This window comes from Pinus tabuliformis, chromosome 5_2 (genome assembly GCF_031772625.1).
Source record: "Pinus tabuliformis cultivar Carrire ecotype Pingquan chromosome 5_2, CPIR1, whole genome shotgun sequence".
NCBI lineage: Eukaryota > Viridiplantae > Streptophyta > Pinopsida > Pinales > Pinaceae > Pinus > Pinus tabuliformis.
The window spans coordinates 693323568-693343786 of record NC_142306.1 but is presented as its reverse complement, the minus strand read 5'-3'; the positions used below and the strand labels follow the sequence as shown (position 1 = coordinate 693343786).

General features: G+C 36.0%; 1 protein-coding gene across 2 annotated transcripts in view; it reads right to left on the bottom strand.

Moving 5' to 3' along the window:
* LOC149161012 (Rab5-interacting family protein) overlaps positions 1 to 20219 on the bottom strand; it is a 206807-nt gene that overhangs the window by 26164 nt on the left and 160424 nt on the right. For both annotated transcript variants that reach the window (XM_089436869.1, XM_089436868.1), the window contains exon 3: positions 3676 to 3871. In XM_089436869.1, coding sequence (XP_089292995.1) covers positions 3676 to 3871 — 196 coding nt within the window. The remainder of the gene's footprint in view (positions 1 to 3675; positions 3872 to 20219) is intronic.

Sequence of the window (20219 nt, the reverse complement as noted above, 5' to 3'; positions counted from 1 at the left end):
GTATTCTTGTCTGCAATATGCGAGACAAGATGATCTCGAACTCTGTCGTGGACCATCTTCTTGGTCTTGGCCATCTCCTTCTTAAAGGTTTCCGGTTGTTGTGGATCTATCGGTTCAACCATTACATTTGTGACAAATTCCTTCAAGTCATGCTCATCCAATAGGAATTGCATTATGGCCTTACAGATGCCAAAATTAAAGGCTCCATCAAGTCTATCCTGATCTCCAAGTCCTATTGTGGCCATCTCTGCAAAACTCTAATAAACTGGAGAACTATATGCTGGAAATTTCCTTCTCCTTCCGGCAACCTACCTCTGCCTTCCACCTACACTCGCACTCCCTATTGGAAATGCGCAGATGGATCTTCATACAACTTCACAATGGTATCCCACATGTCCTTTGTTGTATTCTTGTCTGCAATATGCGAGACAAGATGATCCTGAACTCCGTCTAGGACCACCTTCTTCGTCTTGGCCATCTCCTTCTTGAAAGTTTCTAGTTGTTGTGGATCTGTCAGTTCAGCCATTACATTTGTGACAAATTCCTTCAAGTTGTTCTCATCCAATAGGAATTGCATTTTGGCCTTCCAGGCGCCAAAATTAAAGGCTCCATCAAGTCTATCCTGATCTTCGAGTCCTGTTGTAGCCATCTCTGCAAAACTCAAATAAACTAGAGAACTATACGCTAGAAATTTCCTTCTCCTTCCAACAGCCCACCTCTGCTTTCCACCTACACTCGCACTCCCTATTGGAAATGCACAGATCTACTCCTGCACTTGCCTCCGGTGTCCTTCCCAAAACGCACATTGTCGTTTGCAGATCTGCTCCTACACTTGCCTTCATCCTTACACCACTAATAGCCTGAGAGAGAATTGTCTTTCAGTGCTTCCTATACAAAGCAAGTAAGAAACCACCCACAGCAATTGGGTAGACTCTAGGCTTAGTGTGATTTCAAGAGGAATTGCTGAACTTTATTTGATGAGGGAGAATCGCCATCATGACTCCACCCTCTGATGTGGAGTGAGAACTTCCCTCATGGCTTCTTGATCTGGCTCGAGGGTGGTCGGCTGCAAGAAAAATTGTAGTGTAGTTGAGCCTATGGTGTGGTGGAACGTGGCTCATCGTTCATCAATTATAGGCAACTAATGATCTTGACCAAATAAGTACCCCTTGTGGACTTCAACTCTGTAATGTAAATCATGTTCAATGAACTAGAAATAATGTTGATAAGTTGTGTATATTTACGCGCTTATCTGCTAAATGGACATTATGGTCTATGTGATGCCTATATGAAATGGTAAATTTGACTGTGATCATTGTAAAATGATCACATGTTTTCCTGTTCATCTTAGTGTGCTCTTATGCCATGCTTTCAAGAGAATAGGACTAATGGATAGCTAGGATGGTTGGCTGGTTGTGAAAGACTCTTAGTGAGTCTTAATTTGGTTTTTGTGGTGACCAAAAGGTCTTTTGACAATATGGACTTAGATGTAAGAGTAAAAGCCTTGATTACATAGTAGAGACTCAAAGGAGGGAGTCTTCACAGAACATTTGAGGCAAAGTGTTTATAGAGTTGATTGAAGAACTTTTGAGATGGTTGGAATGAAAAGTATGAAGGCCTCAGATGGAAGAAAACTGTGATTAGTGACCTCTTTTGACTCCTTGAAGAAAATCTTGTTATATGGTTGTGACATGAAGTATTTGCATGCCTTCATGGTCAATGAGGACCTTTATAGCTTCTGAAGTCTTTTGGGCAATCCATTGTTCTGTCAAAGTCTCTTTCAGTCCAGGGGCCAAGCTAAGTAACTCCGTCTGTAACCCTACTTATCTCTCGGTTTCGGGCCATTTGGAAATTTGAGGATTGATATATTGGTTCTGGGTTGTTTTGAAATTTTGGGAATGAAGGGTCATATGGTCAGGTGGGGGAGCCATGACCAAGAGCTTAACTGGAAGGGGGCTTAAGGCTAGAACAATGAGATATCGGTTGTCGGGGTATTGGGCTATAGGTATTAGGAACACTCCAAACAACAGCCAGCACAATCTCCTGATATTAACAGCCCCCAATGTGTTTGTTGTATAACAGAGAATTTCTCGTCAAGTAACTATGGCGTATCATCCTTCGACCTATTGAATGATGGAATATCGATTGTCACAGTATTGGGCACTGGGTATCGGGGAATACTTCAAACAGCAACCAATGCAAACTCCCGATATTAACAGATCTTGACAATGTCCATCAACTAATGGAGAGTTTGACGACATGTAGCCACATGTATCAATCTTTGACTATTGGATGTTGGAGTATCGAATATCAAGGTATTGGGCTATCAATATTGAGATAGCACTTCACATAGCAGCCAGCGCTAAACCCTGATACTAGTAGACCCTGGAAGTAGCAGTTTTAGTAACACATCCAGACTTCAGTAGCTGCCATCACTGATTTTCAAACTCTGCCTGAATATACACTACCTGATGTCCACAGCAAATCTACTAAACATTAACTTACGTATTTGGTTGGATGCAAAGGAACTTTGCCCACAAAACAAGTGGTTTCCTGATTAGCATTTGAATATCAATTTCTCGATCTCTAACAGAAATTGAAGACGGTGTCCTTTAAGCAGTAAGGAAATTATGAGACTTAGTCTAGTAGACATTGTCTAAATATGTATCCTATTTGTACTTCATCTTTAGTACTTTGTTTTTTATAGCTGACTTGGTAAAAATGATCACTCATCTAATTTTGTCATTATATATCTGTGCATCTAGGAAACTTGGTCAATGATGATCACTTTCCACCAATTTTTTACTCACACACACACACACACATATATATATATATAGCGTGCACAGTTTCAGCAATCTTTCCACCAATTTTGTACTCACATATATATATATATATAGCAGGCACAGTTGCAGCAATCTCCTTTGTATTTCTATCGCTCTTTTCATTGTTTGTGATCATTGAAAATTCACATTGCTATTGACAATGCTCATCATTTTTTCATAGCCCTAATTCAAATACAAAATCAAAAAAGGGGTGAACTTGAATGTCCATCTTACATGTGCCAAAATTAGAGAAATTCTAATCATAAAAGTCCTCGTGAACTAGTAGTAGCTAAAAATACAACTCCAGGTATACATACCAAACAATGCTCATCATTTTTTCATAGCCCTGGTTCAAATACAAAATCAAAACAGGGGTGAACTTGAATGTCCACATATATATATACAGTTGTGGCAATCTCCTTTGTATTTCCATCACTCTTTCATTGTTTGTGATCATCGAAAATTCACACTGCTATCAAAAAAAAAAGGGGTGAACTTGAATGTCCATATTACGTGCCAAAATTGGAGAAATGCTAATCGTAAAAGTCCACGTGAACTAGTAGTAGCTAACGGTAAAAATACAACTCCAGGTATACAGACCAAACAAGATTAGTCATTAAAATTGCTTATATTTGCATAGCACAAACATAAGTGAAGTATAAAGTTGAATGCTTTGTAGGAAAGGAAATGTATTTGTCACACATGTATATGCTAAAATATAACTGGAATTTGAGGTAAGCTCCCATTTATATCACACATCATAATGATGAAATGTTTTCAACTAGAGCAATTTAAACAAATAAAAAGAAAATTAGATTTTTAGAATAATTGTAAAGGGAAAAGGAGATACCATTAGTCCACCCGTTATACCATCCAATGTAACACGATTCCATGAATCAAAATATTCATGAATATCAAATTTGGCTTTGATAATGACGCCGAGAGAACCAACAGCCATGATAATGAAATATAATATAAAACCTTTCAAACCAGTGAGTCCTAAGATTCCTGCAACCACGCCGCCGATGATGGACAAAAATGTGCGGCTGCAAATTCATCAAAATCATTTCATGATAAGTAGAATCAGAAACAGTATGTAAGATGCCATAACAGCATCTATTCTCCTAATCTGTGGCAACGACTTGATTCTAAAACCAAAATGTAATAACTATTTTGTGCTATGGAAATTAAGAACAAAATAGTGCTACACTGATTGAACAAACTTTGCTTTTAAGAACATGGATGAAGAACTAGCACTTTGAAAAATAAAATTACACCAAGAAGAAGCAGATCAGCTATAAGATTATTTCAAATAAAACAAAAAAAAATCACTAGAGAACCCTTTTTTGCACATTAGAGTATAAATATGTGTAAATAACTTAATTTGGGATGAAAAAACCAGTCCCAAAGATAGGAACTGTTAGTTCACAACAAAACCTCTGAAAAGGCTGGATGTTTTAATCATTTTCTCTGCACAAGGACTTGCAATATTCATGACTATTGCTTTCTCTCATTGTTTATTTCTCAGAGGTATGCAAAATCTTTAAATGCCCAAGGTCTGCAAATATTTTTCATCTCCTAGCCTGTAACGAACAGGATTCGTATATGCAGCGGAATATTCAGAGTATCTTTATAGGACAAGTAGTATATTTTTATAGAAATGTTTGAATACACAAAAAGATATTTGATATGAGATATTGGTTAAAAATAAGGGCCCGCTTATATAGCTAAGCAGGTGCCCCTTATGAATGGTCATGTCCTTTAAGACATGCCTCTTCAGTAATTATTTATTATTTACTTAATTATTATTATGATTATTGTTTATATTATTTATATATATTATATTCATGACATTGCCTTCCTCTTCAGAAAAGCTTTGTTCTCAAAGCTTATTGCTAACAAGGCGTGTCATCTGTTTCTTTGTCTTGTAATCTATATGTATCTTTCGGAGTTCTTCGAGTTGTCATCTTTGATAATACAAGATGATAAAATCCTCTAAGTGATAAACAAAATTGTCGAACTAAGAAGGGATCTAACCAACCTAAATCAATCTTTTATGGAACTTTGCAATTATTTGATAGCTGGAATAAATTGTTCTCGTAAGACTGGATTTTGCAGATATCAGTATTCTTTAGAACATAAGTTTGTTGTTTATGTTCTAAGTGATACAATACACAAACTAATTGCGATGTTTTTTCTTGTGATTCTGATGTCGATAGGGAGTTCTTGTGATTTTATTTTCCCTTAGCATGAGTGTGGCAATTTCCTGATTTACTTCAATACTGATGTTGTTGAGTTGGTTACAAAGTATTCACTTGGAATTTTTATCGTTTGAACTACAACATCTGAATACGTTTTTACTTCACCTGGTTTGTCATATTCTTGAGTCGTAATATTGACTGGATCGGCATTTTTTCCTTTTTCTGCATCTTGGATTGTTACATCTGAAAACTTTGATGTTTCTTTCATGATAATCTCTTCTAATTCGTTTTTCAGTGATTTTTTATCATTTTTAAGTTTCATAATTTGAGTGAGTAGACTTTGATAATGATTTATGAGACATAAGAGTTCTTCAATTTCTGATTCATGAACCTTATTTTCAATGTCTTGATGTTCAAGATTTTCATCTTTTAAATCTCTTTTTTGTTTTAATAACTTTTGATTAAGGCTTTTCAAATGCAAATTTTCTTCCTCCTATTCTGATAGATTCTCGTTGAATTTCTTCTCGAGACATTACTTTTCTTCTTCTAATTTTTTCTTTGTAGCTTTGGACTTCTTGACCTTCACAAGTAATTTTTGACTATGGTCTTTTAAACCAGAAATTTTTTTGTTTTTATTGGAGATGACTTCTTCAAACTCTTTCTGCTTCTTTGATATTGTTTTTTATTCTCTTTAAGCATCAGTTTTGAGATATCCTTAAAGTCTTTTCATGAAGGCATTATCGATTCTGACTTCATTGTCATGTCTTGGAATGTGATCATCTTCTTCTTATAAGGAAACATCAAAAAGAAAATTCTCTTATTTTACCATGAACGTACCCATTTCTTTAAACCAAGGTTGACCGAGATGTTAGGATATTCCAACACATAGGGAATAGTTAAGTATAACTTGGTCTAATGTAGAGTTAGGTAAAGTGTGTTTCTTTACTATGTACTTTTGTAACTTACAATCCGATGATCACGATATGTAGTGATCCGACGGTTCATTCTCTCTTCGGTATTACCGACACTTGATCCGTGGCTTAACACCCGAATGGTCCATGATCTCTATTTAAAGAGCATGGAGGGTCATTTGTAGGGAAAACCGTTCATGAGAGAAGCTTATGTAAATTTTCATTCTTTTATTAATAAATTGCCTGAAGTTGCCATGTTGGCTCAAGCCGTGGACTATTTCCCTCTTTGAGGGTTTTAACCACGTCAGAATATTGGTGTATTGATCTGTGATCTGTTTGTGAGCGGTGGGTGTCCTTTAGTGTTCTGTCTGAGGAACTTACCCTGTAAAATTCCTACGTGGTATCAGAGCTATTTGAGGGCCGCATCCGTTGGTGATCCAAATCTGAAGCCGGTACAACTGCATCCAACTATCGTATCCTAGATCTACTGTTTCTGACTGCTTTCGGGCCGAGAGGACTGCTCTATTGTGTTAGGAGCATCTGTTCTAGTAAGGAACCCCTTTCGTTTTACGCGAAAAGGTTTCCAGTAGCCCTAGCTACGACATTTTTAAAATTTGGAGGTATACAGTCTTTATTTGCAGTTCTAGATATTCATCTCTCTATTTATTTTGGTTTATTTAGCTCTCTGTTTTTTATTACCGGATCTATGCCTTTCATTTCTGCGTATGCTCTTTGCCCCGTGACTCTGTGCGACCTAGGCAAATCAGAAACAGAAAGGAAGGGATTTTCTCATGCGTATGCTCTTTTCTGCCGCGCCTTAATGTAATCTCGGAAAATCAAAAACATTGAGGAAAATATTTAGTTTCAGGCTAAAGCTAACTTCAAGCCGTAAGGTTTGTTTTTTTTGTGTGTCCATGCTGGGTTTTGTGGTTTTTGTTTTGTACGCAAAAATGAGCTTTTTCAAGTAAGCGAGCTTTTTCAAGTAAGCACACACCCCAAAGCTTCAGTGACTCAAAAAAAAAACCCTTCCTCTTTTCCAAAAATTACCAACCTTTTAAACTAGCTCACTTGGTCCAAAGTTACTTTATGAGAATAAAGGTCTTGAGTTCAAGTCTTTTTTTGTTGAGTTACTTTTTCAAAAAGCACATGTAACTTATGTTTTAAAGTTACTTTATGTAAAAGTGTTCTCACCCATTATAAAAAGTGAGTCACTTATAATTCTAAAGTCTCTTTATCTTTTATTTAAGTTACAATTTAGTGGGAGCTCATAAAGCACCATTGTAAAAGTGACTTTCACTTATTTATAAAAGTGAGTCACATAAAATCTTTTTTAAAGTGAGCTAATTAGATTATGTTTGGAAAGAGGGTGATTTTTTTTAAATATAACATTATCATTCATTTCCGCATATTCACGCACTTCGTCGGCATCTTCAACAACTTTTTTTCAAAAAGTTATAACTTCTTCATCCAGAAGCAGTTTTCAGAGCCGTTTTTTTTTAATCGGCCTAATTTTTCGAGATCTTTGCATTGAAACACTTAGTTTCAACATCTACAGCTTCAGTTTCTGTTAAAATAGAAAGTCCATGCCAAGTTATTCTTCACAGCACCAACTACTTCCAATGGTGGTCCTACATTGTGGATTTACTCGAAAATGAGTTGCTTACATTGGACCCCAATAATTTTTCTTCCATTGAAGAGTTTTTGTCTAAGTTCAAGACCCTTAGACTTCTCTTGGAAAGTGTTAAGGTTAAGAAAGAAGATAGTAGCCTTGTCTATTCCATTCTTACTAAGTTGGGACCAGCCTACTCTGTGTTTGTTTCCACTTTCCATTCTACTAGAGAAACCTTTATTTCTCAAGGACAAAACTACAAGTCCCCCTCTTTTGATGCCTTTTGTGATTCTTTAATAAGAGAACAAGAAAAGCTCTTATATCTTGGTCTTTTTAATCTTGGAAACTCTTCTAAGAAAGCCTTATTCACCCAACAGCAACCAAATTCAAAGAATCCTAAGAAGCAGTATCCTAAAAAGAATGGTCCTTGACCAAACAAGGGTCCTAAGCAATTTTCGTCTCAAAATGAAAAATCATTTCAACAAAATGATAAGGCAAATAAAAACAAAGGGAAGAAGACTGATAGACATTGCCACTTTTGTAATCGAGATGGCCACTTAGAATCCAAATTCTTTAAGAAGATGGAAGCCTTGGAAGCAGCAATGAAGAAGCATAACATCCATTTGGAGCACTCTTCAACTTCAACTTCATCTTTAGGAATAACACTTTCTGCATGTGGTTCTCAACCATCTCGGTATGGTTATGCACTAAATGTATCTTCTTCTTCTCATTCTCATGAGTGGCTCATTGATTCTGGAGCTTCTTATCACATGGCCAAAAACAAAGCCATGTTTTCTTCTTTAAATGACTGTAACACCAAAATATATATGTTAGTGATGATAGATCTCTTAGTGTTGTAGGGACTGGAACTGTTCATCTAGACAGTGGTCAATTTAATGATGTATTATGTGTTCCAACCTTATCCTGCAACCTTCTATCTATATATCAAATAACTCATTCAGGTGAAGGTAAAATCGTTGAATTTTCACCTCATGATGTTGTAATTAATGACCTAAGAGATCCTAGACAGATTTTAGCTACTGGCATTGTTGATGATTCTACAAGGTAGTATAAGTTTAACAACCTTGGGTCATCAAATCTTCCCTTAGTATTTGTTGCTCATAATGATGAAGTGAGCAAACTTTGGCATGAGCGATTTGGTCACTTAAACTATCGCTCCCTTCAGAATCTATGTAAAGAAAATATGGTGACAGGTCTTCCAATGGTATCTTGCAAAGATGGTGTTTGTTTCGAATGTGTACTCGGAAAACATCATTGGGATAGTTTTGAAAAACGTGCCTCTTGGCACGCCTCAGCCCCGTTACAGCTTGTGCATAATGATTTATGTGGTCCACTTCCAGTTGTTTCATTCTCTGGCTACAAGTATTTCTTAACTTTCATTGATGATTTCTCCAGACGCACTTGGGTATACTTCTTAAAACTCAAGAGTGAAGTATTTAACATGTTCTTGGCCTTTAAGGCCTTTGTTGAAAAACAATCTGGACATCAAATTCTTAAGCTAAGATCTGATAATGGTGGAGAATATGTTAACAAAAAATTCATCAACTTTTGCACTAAGAATGGAATTCAAATGCAACACAATGTTCCATATACTCCACAACAAAATGGGGTAGCTGAAAGGAAGAACCGCACCTTAAAAGAAATGGCTAATTGTATGCTTCAATCTAAAGGACTTAGTCTTAATTTTTGGGCAGAAACAATTAACTGTACAAATTACATAATAAATAGCACTCCTACTAAGGTTTTAAAGAATATCACTCCAGAAGAAGCATGGAGCTCAATTAAACCAAATGTAAGTCACTTTCATGTAAGCCTCCCCTTCCTTGATATCCTCATCACTAGGAATGATGATGGCTCTATATCCCACCAAGTATATAGAAAAAAGACTCACACCGAACAATATTTACATGCCTCCTCACACCATCACCCTACCCACAAACTAGGAGTCCTCAACACATTAGCAACCAGAGCCCTTAGAATCTCTGACAAGGAACACCTAGAAAAAGAAATAGAACACCTTATTAAAGTTTTCCTAAAAAACGGATACAACAAACATCAAGCCATCAAAGCCATAAATAAGGCAAACACTCGACCTAACAAAAATAAAAACTTTGATAATATAATAGGAAAAGTCAACCTCCCTTACATACTAGGAACTACAGACAAAATCTCCCGCATCCTGAAAAATAATGGAATTCTAACCACTTTCAAACCCTTAAACACTATCCGTAACTGCCTTAATCCAGTCAAAGACAAAATTGATCCAAAATGCCATAAAGGGGTCTACTTAATTCCCTGCTCATGCAGCAAACCCTATGTAGGTGAGACTGGGAGATCCTTTAACACAAGAATCCAGGAACACTCAGCTGACATTAAACACAATCGATCCAAATCCTCAGCTCTAGCTGAACATTCTGATAAAACTAAGCACCAAATCTGTATAGAAGATACCCGTATCTTAGCTAGAAGTGATCACTACTTCATAAGGAAATTCAAAGAAGCCATAGAAATTAGCAAACACCCTAATAACCTCAATAGAGACGACGGATGGACCATAAGCGAAAACTGGATTCCAATCCTATCATCTAAATCGACCCCTACCTAACTATAATCCTCCAATTAACCTAGAACATACATAAAAAATCTAATCCATTATAATTAAATAACACACTACCTTAATAAAATAAACATCAATTGAAAATATCTTAACTATAATAACTCCACAACCTAGGAAAATAGACAATAAACCTTAACAAATAATCACGACATATAATTAAAATGAATATGCTTAAAATTAATACAAATTCAAAATAAAAAAAATTACAATAAAACATAAAACCCTAATAAAATAATAACAATAATTCATTAAAAAAAAACAAAACAAAACAAATAATTAATGAAAACAAATAGAATAAGAAAAATGGATTAGCCATAATAAATAATTAAAAATTAATAAAATTACTAAATAAATTGAAATAATTATAATTATAACAATTTAAATTAATAATTGATTAAAATAAATATAACAATTATAACATTTAAAATTAATAACAATTAATAATTAATAATTAATTAAAATAAATATAATTAAAATAATTATAAAATCAATTATAAATTAATACAGATACAATTAATATAACCCTAATGAAATTAATATAACCATAACCCTAATGAAAATAATAATTTGATAATTAATTTAAAATCCCTAAATATCACAAAATATAATTAAATTAACAAAATATAATAAAACAATTTAAATTATAATTAAAATAAATTAAAAAATTTTAAATTCTAATATCTGTCGGCTAAGCATCTCATCTCTATATATTTGGAAAAATGAGAACAATCTTTCAATAATATTTCACATCCTGAAGATGAACCACCGTTGTTGGTTCGAAACGTCGATCAGAAAGAAAGCTAATGCGATGTATCCGAAAGATAATCTACATAATCATGAAACTCGCAGAAACCTCAAAGACAAAATATTCTGAAGATGTCAAAGGATATAGACTTATTCCACTTAAGTCCAAAAATGTTATCATTAGAAGAGATGTAAAGTTTGTTGAAAATATATCGGCCTACGAGCCTAGTTCGGCGGATGTGCCACCTCTCTCTATCCCTTCTACTTCTAAAAATATTTCTTCTTCAGATGATGACAGCGAGGATGACAATCCTCCCCCACCTTCTCAGGATCCTCCTTCAGCTCCTCAGCTTCCAAAATGGGTCTGTGCTACTCAGGATGCAGCAGGTGCTCTTGCCGGTGATCCTACAGATTAGCAACGTACACGTTCTCAGTTCGATAGAGCCTCTTCTTTACTGGCTCAAGCTTCAGTGAATTATGGTTTTGACACCTTTGCAGAAGCTTCATGCCATCCAGATTGGGACGCAGCTATGAATGAAGAATATCATTAATTATTGGCAAATGATACATGTGATCTTATTCCTCTTCTAAAGGGACAAAAACTTGTTAGATGCAAATGGGTTTACAAAACCAAGTATGGACCAGATGGAAAAGTTGATAAACATAAAGCTCGTCTTGTTGCTAAGGGTTTTTCACAAGTGCATTGACTATACTGAAACCTTCTCCCCTGTTGCCAAAATGAACTCTATCCGCCTTCTTCTTTCCCTTGTTGCCTCTTTCAAATGGGAAGTCCATCAGATGGATGTTAAATCTGCCTTCTTACATGGGGACTTGCATGAAGAAATCTATATGGAACAACCTACTGGATTTATACAAACATACTCTAGCCTTGTATGTCGGCTTAAGAAATCCCTTTATGGTCTCAAGCAAGCCCCTCAGGCTTGGTATGCCAAAATGTTCTTTTAGAAATTGGCTTTTCTAGATGTCATTCTCACAATATTGTCTACACCAAGAAAGTGGGTAGTCTCTTATCATTCTTGTTCTTTATGTTGATGATCTTATCCTTACTGGTAGTGATCCCAACCTTATAAACTGTGTGAAGTCTAGCCTTAAAAAGAAGTTTGAAATGACAGACTTAGGACACTAGCATTATTTCCTTGGTCTTCAAGTCTTGCAATCCAAGGAAGGTATTTCCCTTTCCCAGTCCAAGTATGCTTGTGATCTTCTACGCCATTTTTACATGGAAGACTGTAAGCCAGCCCCTTCTCCCTTTCAGTCTGGAGCCAAACTTTCAGTCACTTGTACTTCCCCTGAAGTTGATGCTACCTTATACCGTCAACTTGTAGGAAAACTTTTGTATCTAACCCATACTCGTCTTGACCTTTCCTTTGTTGTTGGCCTTATTGCTCGGTTTATGCAAAACCCACATGAAAGTCATTGGAAAGTAGCTAAAAGAATACTTCGTTATGTTCGAGGTACAGTTCAGTTTGGGATTCATTACAGTGCAGAAGCATCTCCCTTATTGGTTGGTTTCACTAATTCCGATTGGGCTGGTGACCTTGATGATCAGAAGTCCACTGCAGGATATGTGTTCACTCTTGGTTCAGGACCTATTACATGGGCTTGCAAGAAACAAAGTGCCATTTCTCTTTCTTCAGCAGAAGCAGAGTATCGTGGTGTCGTAGAAGCTAGTAAGGAAGCCCTGTGGCTTCGTCAGATCCTATCAGAGCTTGGCTTTCAGCAGCGGCATCCGACTACACTTTGGTGTGATAATCAAAGTGCCATTCAACTATGCAAAGATCCAGTCCAACATCAGTGCAACAAACACATTGAACTGCATATGCACTTCATCAAAAAGCTCATTCATGACCATGTTCTTGAAGTGCAATGTTGTTCAACAGATGATCAAGTTGCAGACATCTTTACAAAGGCTCTCACAAGGCGAAGTTCACTAAACTTCGATTTATGGTTGGAGTTCAGGAAGTTGTCACTAAGGGGGGATAGGCTCTAATGCCTCCTTCCTTCTCCTATTGTGTCATATTTGTACATCCTTCAATCCTATCCCAAGTTGTTCTTAAGGGGGGATGTTAGGATATTCTGACACATAGGAAATAGTTAAGTATAACTTGGTCTAGTGTAGAGTTAGGTAAAGTGTGTTTCTTTACTATGTATTTTTGTAACTTACAATCCGACGGTCACGATATGTAGTGATCCGACAATTCATTCTCTCCTCGGTATTACCGACACTTGATCCGTGGCTTAACACCCAATTGGTCCATGATCTCTATTTAAAGAGCATGGAGGGTCATTTGTAGGGAAAATCGTTCATGAGAGAAGCTTATGTAAATTTTCATTCTTTTATTAATAACTTGCCTAAAGTGGCCGCGTTGGCTCAGCCCGTGGACTGTTTCCCTCTTTGAGGGTTTTAACCACGTCAAGAATACTAGTGTATTGATCTGTGATCTGCTTGTGAACGGTGTCCTTTGGTGTTCTGTCTAAGGAATTTACCCTCTTTGTTAAACATAATTATGACACTAAATTGAGATATGTATTCATAATGATCAATTGTAACTTATAAATCATTAATTTCATACTCTTTTTCTCAAAAGATATCTGATTCATGAAACTTATTTTCAATGTCTTGATGTTCAAGTTTTTCATCTTTTAAATCTCTTTTTTGTTCTAATAAATTTTGATTAAAGTTTTTTAAATGCAAATTTTCTTCTTCCTTTTCTGATAGATTCTCGTTGAATTTCTTCTCGGGACATTACTTTTCTTCTTCTAATTTTTTCTTTGTAGCTTTAGACTTCTTGACCTTCACAGAGTAATTTTTGACTATGGTCTTTTAAAAAAGAATTTTTTTTTGTTTTTATTGGAGATGACTTCTTCAAACTCTTTCTGCTTCTTTGATATTGTTTTTTATTCTCTTTAAGCATCAGTTTCTAGATATCCTTGAAGTCTTTTGATGAAGGCATTATCGATTCTAACTTCATTGTCATGTCTTCGAATGTGATCATCTTCTTCTTATAAGGAAACATCAACAAAAAATTCTCTTATTTTAACATGAACGTACCCATTTCTTTAAACCAAGGTTGATTGAGATTTATGTCAATCTCTTTGTTAAACATAATTATGACACTAAATTGAGACATGTATTCATAATGATCAATTGTCACTTATAAATCATTAATTGCATACTCTTTCTCTCAAAAGATATCATTTTTTCACCTATATTTAGTTCTAGAATTCATAGTTGATTCGCCAAATTAATATTTATGTAATTTTTCCCGTCGTTTGCGTTGATAATGATATTAATCTCTCTCTTGGACACTATCTTTTAATGTGGATAATTTGCGATCTATGATTGAAAGACCGTTTTAGGAAAATATCCCTCCCTTCTTTTTTGGATTATAATCCATTCCTTTTTCTTCAACAGTTGTCTCCATTTTACTTTTTTGATATGAGCTTAAGATTTAAAAGTAACCCATTTTTTATTTTTTATAAACCTTCCCATGTATATATTAATTTATTATTTTCCCTTTTTATAATATATCTCCTTACGAATAAAAACCCTTGATTTAATAAGTAAGTTGATAATTACTTAGGATTCACTAGGCTATAATAAAATAGCACAATTTTAATGTGACACCTTCCTCCTTTATATGAACTTGTTGATATAATATATATTTTCTTTTTTTATTTTACTATTACTTTTTAACCCAAAAGAAGGTTATTATATTTTTTATAGAAATTTTGTCCCAAAATCAAAATACGTCACTATTAAATACATGTTTTGACTTTTAAAAACTTAAAAAATGTTTTGAATGGACCTATTCCTAATTATTAAGCTTCTACCAATATATATGCTTCTTTATTGGTATTTGTTACAAAGAATTGTGTCGATTACTAAAGGTCCTTGGCAAGTGTTTAGTCAACCATAGCATTAAGGGCATCGATCTGGAGTAATAGATTTAACAATGGGGACTTTGACGTAATGTATTACTTGCAATTTTAACAGTGATTTTGGATTGAATTTGTGGTTGATGAAATTAAAAGTGCTCACGAGCTCCCCGAACGAAAATGTAATCTTCTAGTGATTCGAACTATGACCAACTTCGACCGATTTTTTTCCTCTGTGTTGTTGAATGGGGGTGCAACATTTGTGGTATTCTCTCGAATTTAATGGACACGATTTCGTCGAACAACAGATTGATGTGTTGAATTCTAACAGTGGGTGTGAAGAGCCAGTGGTCTGGCGGAGTGGCAGGGTGGGCAAAGCAGCAACTCTACTACAGCAAAAGGTGGTGGTTGGTTGGTAGTGGAGTAGGGACACTGGCAACAATGATTGGCAGATGGAATTATGTTTTTTTAATAATGAACATGGCTTGACGATAGAATGGAGAACCTCCAAAAACTGTGGGGCTAAAAAGCCTCGATCAAACAACAACGAACTTGACAAAAAATTGATGGCCAAAAGTCGGGATTGGAGAATGAAGCCCTGATACCAATGTAACAAACAGGGTTCGTATAAACAACGGATATTCAAAATATCTGAGATATGAAAATATCCATTATAGGACAAGTAGTATATTTATATAGAAATGTTTGATTACACAAAGAGATATTTGATGAGAAATTGATTACAAATGAGGGTTCGCTTATATACCTAGGCAGGTGCCCCGTCATGAATGGCCATGTCCTTTAAGATATGTCTCTTTAGTAACTAATAGTAATTATTGTTATGATTATTATTGTTTGTATTAACTATATTATTTTTATATATTATATTCATAACACAATCTCACCTCTCACTAGGCATCTCATCATGTGTAAAGGATAGCTCTTTCTACCTTAGAACATGCCCTAGAAGTTCTCTCTTTCTATTTGGGCATTTGCTTCCCTTCTTCCCGTGTCTGAAGATTTACATGTTGCCTCCACATATCATAACATCTACAACTATGTTCGGAGTATTAGTATATCTTACTCAATTTGCAATCTCCACATTTTGTTTGTGCATGCCCCTCGCTACTCCCAGCCAGTGTCCTGGAGTTCACAGTGTTAATCTCAGTCCTGGACTTAAGCATGCTAGTTGTCATTCAATGGCTTCCTCTCCATCTATTCCCACATCATTGTACTTTCTCCCCTTCACGTTGTTGGTCTATGTGCTTTTGTTCTCTACTCACCTTTCACTGCATTTGATCTCCATCATCATTGTGTGCATTCTCAGTCTTCTACTTCATTATCAACTTGCTCTTCTTCCCATTCAGCGTGAGCCGTCCATAAACTTTGAGACATCTTCCTCATAAATGTTTTCCTTAATGAACATGGGTTCATCATAACAATCAACAAATTTTTCTTGAAGTTTAGAACCTCATTAAAAAAAAACTCGCCTTTCTTTATGATTTCTCTTACTTTGAGATTGAATTCTTGAAATCTCTCGATCACAAACTCAATAATGGGCATCACTTTAATACCATGTAGGATTTTATGGGGATGAAAATGTCAATAACACAAATACATCAAAGAGGAGAGAATAACAAATCCCATTGTTAAAAATGTTGCAACAAATATAAGAGGCTAAGGTGGGCTACCGATCTTACAACACTTGAGTCTCATGTTAATCATCTCTCATCATGTCATAATATAGCACTATTACAAGCCATTTTGTCACATCAGCCCAGAAGGTCTGCAAATCGGATCAATCAACATCCATGAACACTGTCGTAATCCCTTTGCAAAACCCTAAGCATCAATTCACCAGAAAGTCTGAGTTTCTAGATCTATCTACTAAAAAACCATATATTTAGGCCCAGCGCACCCTATGTTCTTGTCCAGCAACATTGGGTGCAAGTTGCATACCTAAGCATCAGCACTGACCAACACATGTTGCTCCATTCCACAGGTGCGATGATTCTAGAAATTTGGGAAAATTAAAAAATATTTTCGAAAATTCACTTCTGCGGATAAAAATGAACTCCCTAGATGTAGTGGTCCGATCAAGAACAACAAAGAGCAAAAAGATCTATGTTTTCCTGAGAGAGACTAGAATATGGAAGAGAGACCTAACAAGAATCTATAGTAAGTCCTCTTCTTCTCCTTGCTTGAGAGCTCCAACTCTAGCCCCTCGCGCTATAAATGGAACCTCCAATAGAGACTAAAACAAGCAAGGGAACTACAATATCCGCATAGCATAATCCAATATCTCTACTCAATGAGTCAACATGGCATTGAAATACACAAGCATCAACATGATACAAGTATAGGAAAACAAAGTGGTTTTTGTAATAATTAATAAAGGAGAGAGTTACAACCATATATAGAAGCTCACTTTGCAGATGTCTCCCCAATTGTCTTATCCTTCCTTGCCACAAAGCCAACCTTCACACTCAACCCTAATGCAAATGGATGATGATTCCTTAAGCTTAAAGCAGCAGCATGAGGGCACTAGTAGTCTACAAAACCAACCAAGACTCTATGGAAGGCAGTAAATTTATAGGGTAAACATGGTAGTTTAGGGTTTACCAATCTAGGCTTTAGATCCACTTGTGAGGGAGGATAAGCTCAAGGGATAGGAGATAAGATAACTAGAGTAGGATCAGATAGGAATTCGAGATCTCCATCCATGGTAAATGGTTAAAACTACCTTAGAAACATCTGGAAGGAGAAGATTCGAAAATATTTTTTAATTTTCCCGAAATTCTAGAATCAGCGCACCTGCAGAATGGAGCAACCTACGTTGATCAGCGTTGATACTCATTGATGTAACTTGCACCCAACGCAGGTGGACATGCATGCAGAGTGCATTGGGGCTAAAAACATAGTTTTTGAGCAAATAGACCCAGATACTTGGACTTTTTGGAGAAATAATGCTTAGAGCTTTGCAAAGAGATTATGACAAAGTGTTCAAGGATGTTGATTGATATGGTTTTCAAGCCTTTTGCGCTGATGTAACAAAATGGCATGTAACAGATTGGCCCCTAAAGTACAGAGTCAAAAGCAGTGGTTGAGGACTCAAGTGCTTTACCTTGCGACAAGTCCAAATCAAGAATCGAATGGTCGAAAGCATCAATTGTTATAATACATATTATCATCATGATAGCATTACTGAGGGAGGCATACCCATGCTCAGCATATAAACCAATATTACATGTATAATGATCAAGAAATCTCATCCAGTGATGTCAAAATGTGGACCCATGCTTGGATGATTGTCTTGAATGATCATAACCACCATACTTTGTAATCATGTATCAATCTTGAAATCGCAGCCTAGATAGATGGAACTAATCCGGGATATTCTACCTCATCACTCGATACTACAAGTCTAACCATGCGAGTTAATGAGCTAGAGTTGAACATGGTAGACACCATCTAATTACCTCCCAATGATGTAAATTGTTAATAGATGCAAGAAAAACCATTGATAATGATAATGCCTCTCAAGGTACCATAGTAGAATCTATGTGGTGTGAATGAATGAGTTGAAGTCGAACACCACACAGAATATTTCGAACGAAGGCCAATGATGGGGATCTGTCGCTAAGAGCGAGGAAACTTGTCATTGATGTATGCAAGCTCTAAGGTACAGAAAGGAGTTTCTAAGTCAGCTTCCTGGATAATGAGTTGATGTCGACAGGAAGTGACCCGTCACAGAAGGGCCTTGATGTATCCCTCATCAACTACATGAAACGAGTATCAAGATTTGAGACAAAATTATGTTGATGAAGAGCTAGTTCAAGAGCAGCAGACATGAATTATGGCTTGAGGGGATTGTAGCAGATGTTAACTGAAGGACTTCTCTTGAACATATCGGCGAAACTTTATGGAGTTGGTAGCATTGACCCAAAACCGATTATGAAGGATTTTAATACGGCGTGATTAACCAAAGAGGCAAGCAGATTTCCCAACCCAACAATCACGGAAATAAAGTGAAAGAGTGTCATGTTCAAGAGCGACTCGCTGCCATTAATAGGTTAAGTACCCTGTTTTCCCAATTTCCCCAACCATTTCTGGTCAGTACCTCTTTATTTTTGACAAGCTTGAGGAGGATAACATATGCTTGATCTATAAATTCATCCTTTGGATGAATCCTTCTGAGTATTTTTAACGAACCTTGAGAATGAGTGATTCGGTCCCATCATGTTCGACAAGTCTAACGCAATTTGATGCTTTCTCGACTTCTTTTTCATGTTTAGAGAGTTTGAAAAAGAGGCGAAAAATAAAACTCCAAAGGTTCCTTTTCATAAATTTAGTCTCTTGAGTCCAAAAAGGCATAAAACGATACTCAAGAGAACCTTTTAGTCATGTTTGACTAAAGTATTCATTTTTCGTACAAAGTCTATCCCAGTCCAGAAAAGGGTTAAATTTATACTGAGTAAGCGTCTTTTCATTTACTTTAATGAATTTGAAAAGACAAGTGCTTGGTAATCTTTTCATATTTTGGGAGTTTGAAAAGCGTTGAAAGAGGACTCATCCTAGAGAAACGAGTGGTATAAAGGATAACAACTTGTTTCAATCATGATGGAGTTGCTCAAAACACATAGAGGTCAAGAGGCAGGCTAATAAGACCACTCATCGCAACAGTTCCTCAGGAAAGGGTAAAATAACCAAGTGAAAGCGTATGATCGGCCAAGCAAATGGTGACGATGGAATGAGAAAACCAAGGCTCATCTAAAACAGGATGATAAGAATGGAAATCACTCGAGATAAAATAAGAAAGGTTTCATGTTTACACAAGCTTGAAACATGGGAAACTATGCTTGAAATTGGTTTCATTTTTACACAAGCTTGAAACAAGGAAAAACTATGTTTGAGAGTGGTTACATTTTTACACAAGCTTGAAACAAAGGAAAAAACTTTGCTTGGAATTGGTTTTCATGCCCCTAGCATAATAACGCAATTCTAGGTACATGCCCCCAAGCTTCATTTCATTCACCAAGTAAACTACTAGTTACCAACAGGTGGATGGAATGAAGGTTCATTTACGAGACTCGACTTGGCATTTACGAGATCTATTCAAAGACTCGACAAGAGAGATTTGTTTCATTTTTTAACAAGCATGACACAATAAAAGAACTTTGCTCAAAGGACCTTGTTTCATTTTTTAACGAGCTTGACACAAGACAAGGAGCTCTGCTCAAAGGACCTTGTTTCATTTTTTAAAGAGCTTGACACAAGAAAAGGAACTATGCTCATGGATTAGATCATGGCCTCCAAAAGGCCATGGCTTCTAAGAGGCTCTCATCAAATGGAAGAACAACACTCTGGAAGGTATCCAAAGATCCAATGGAA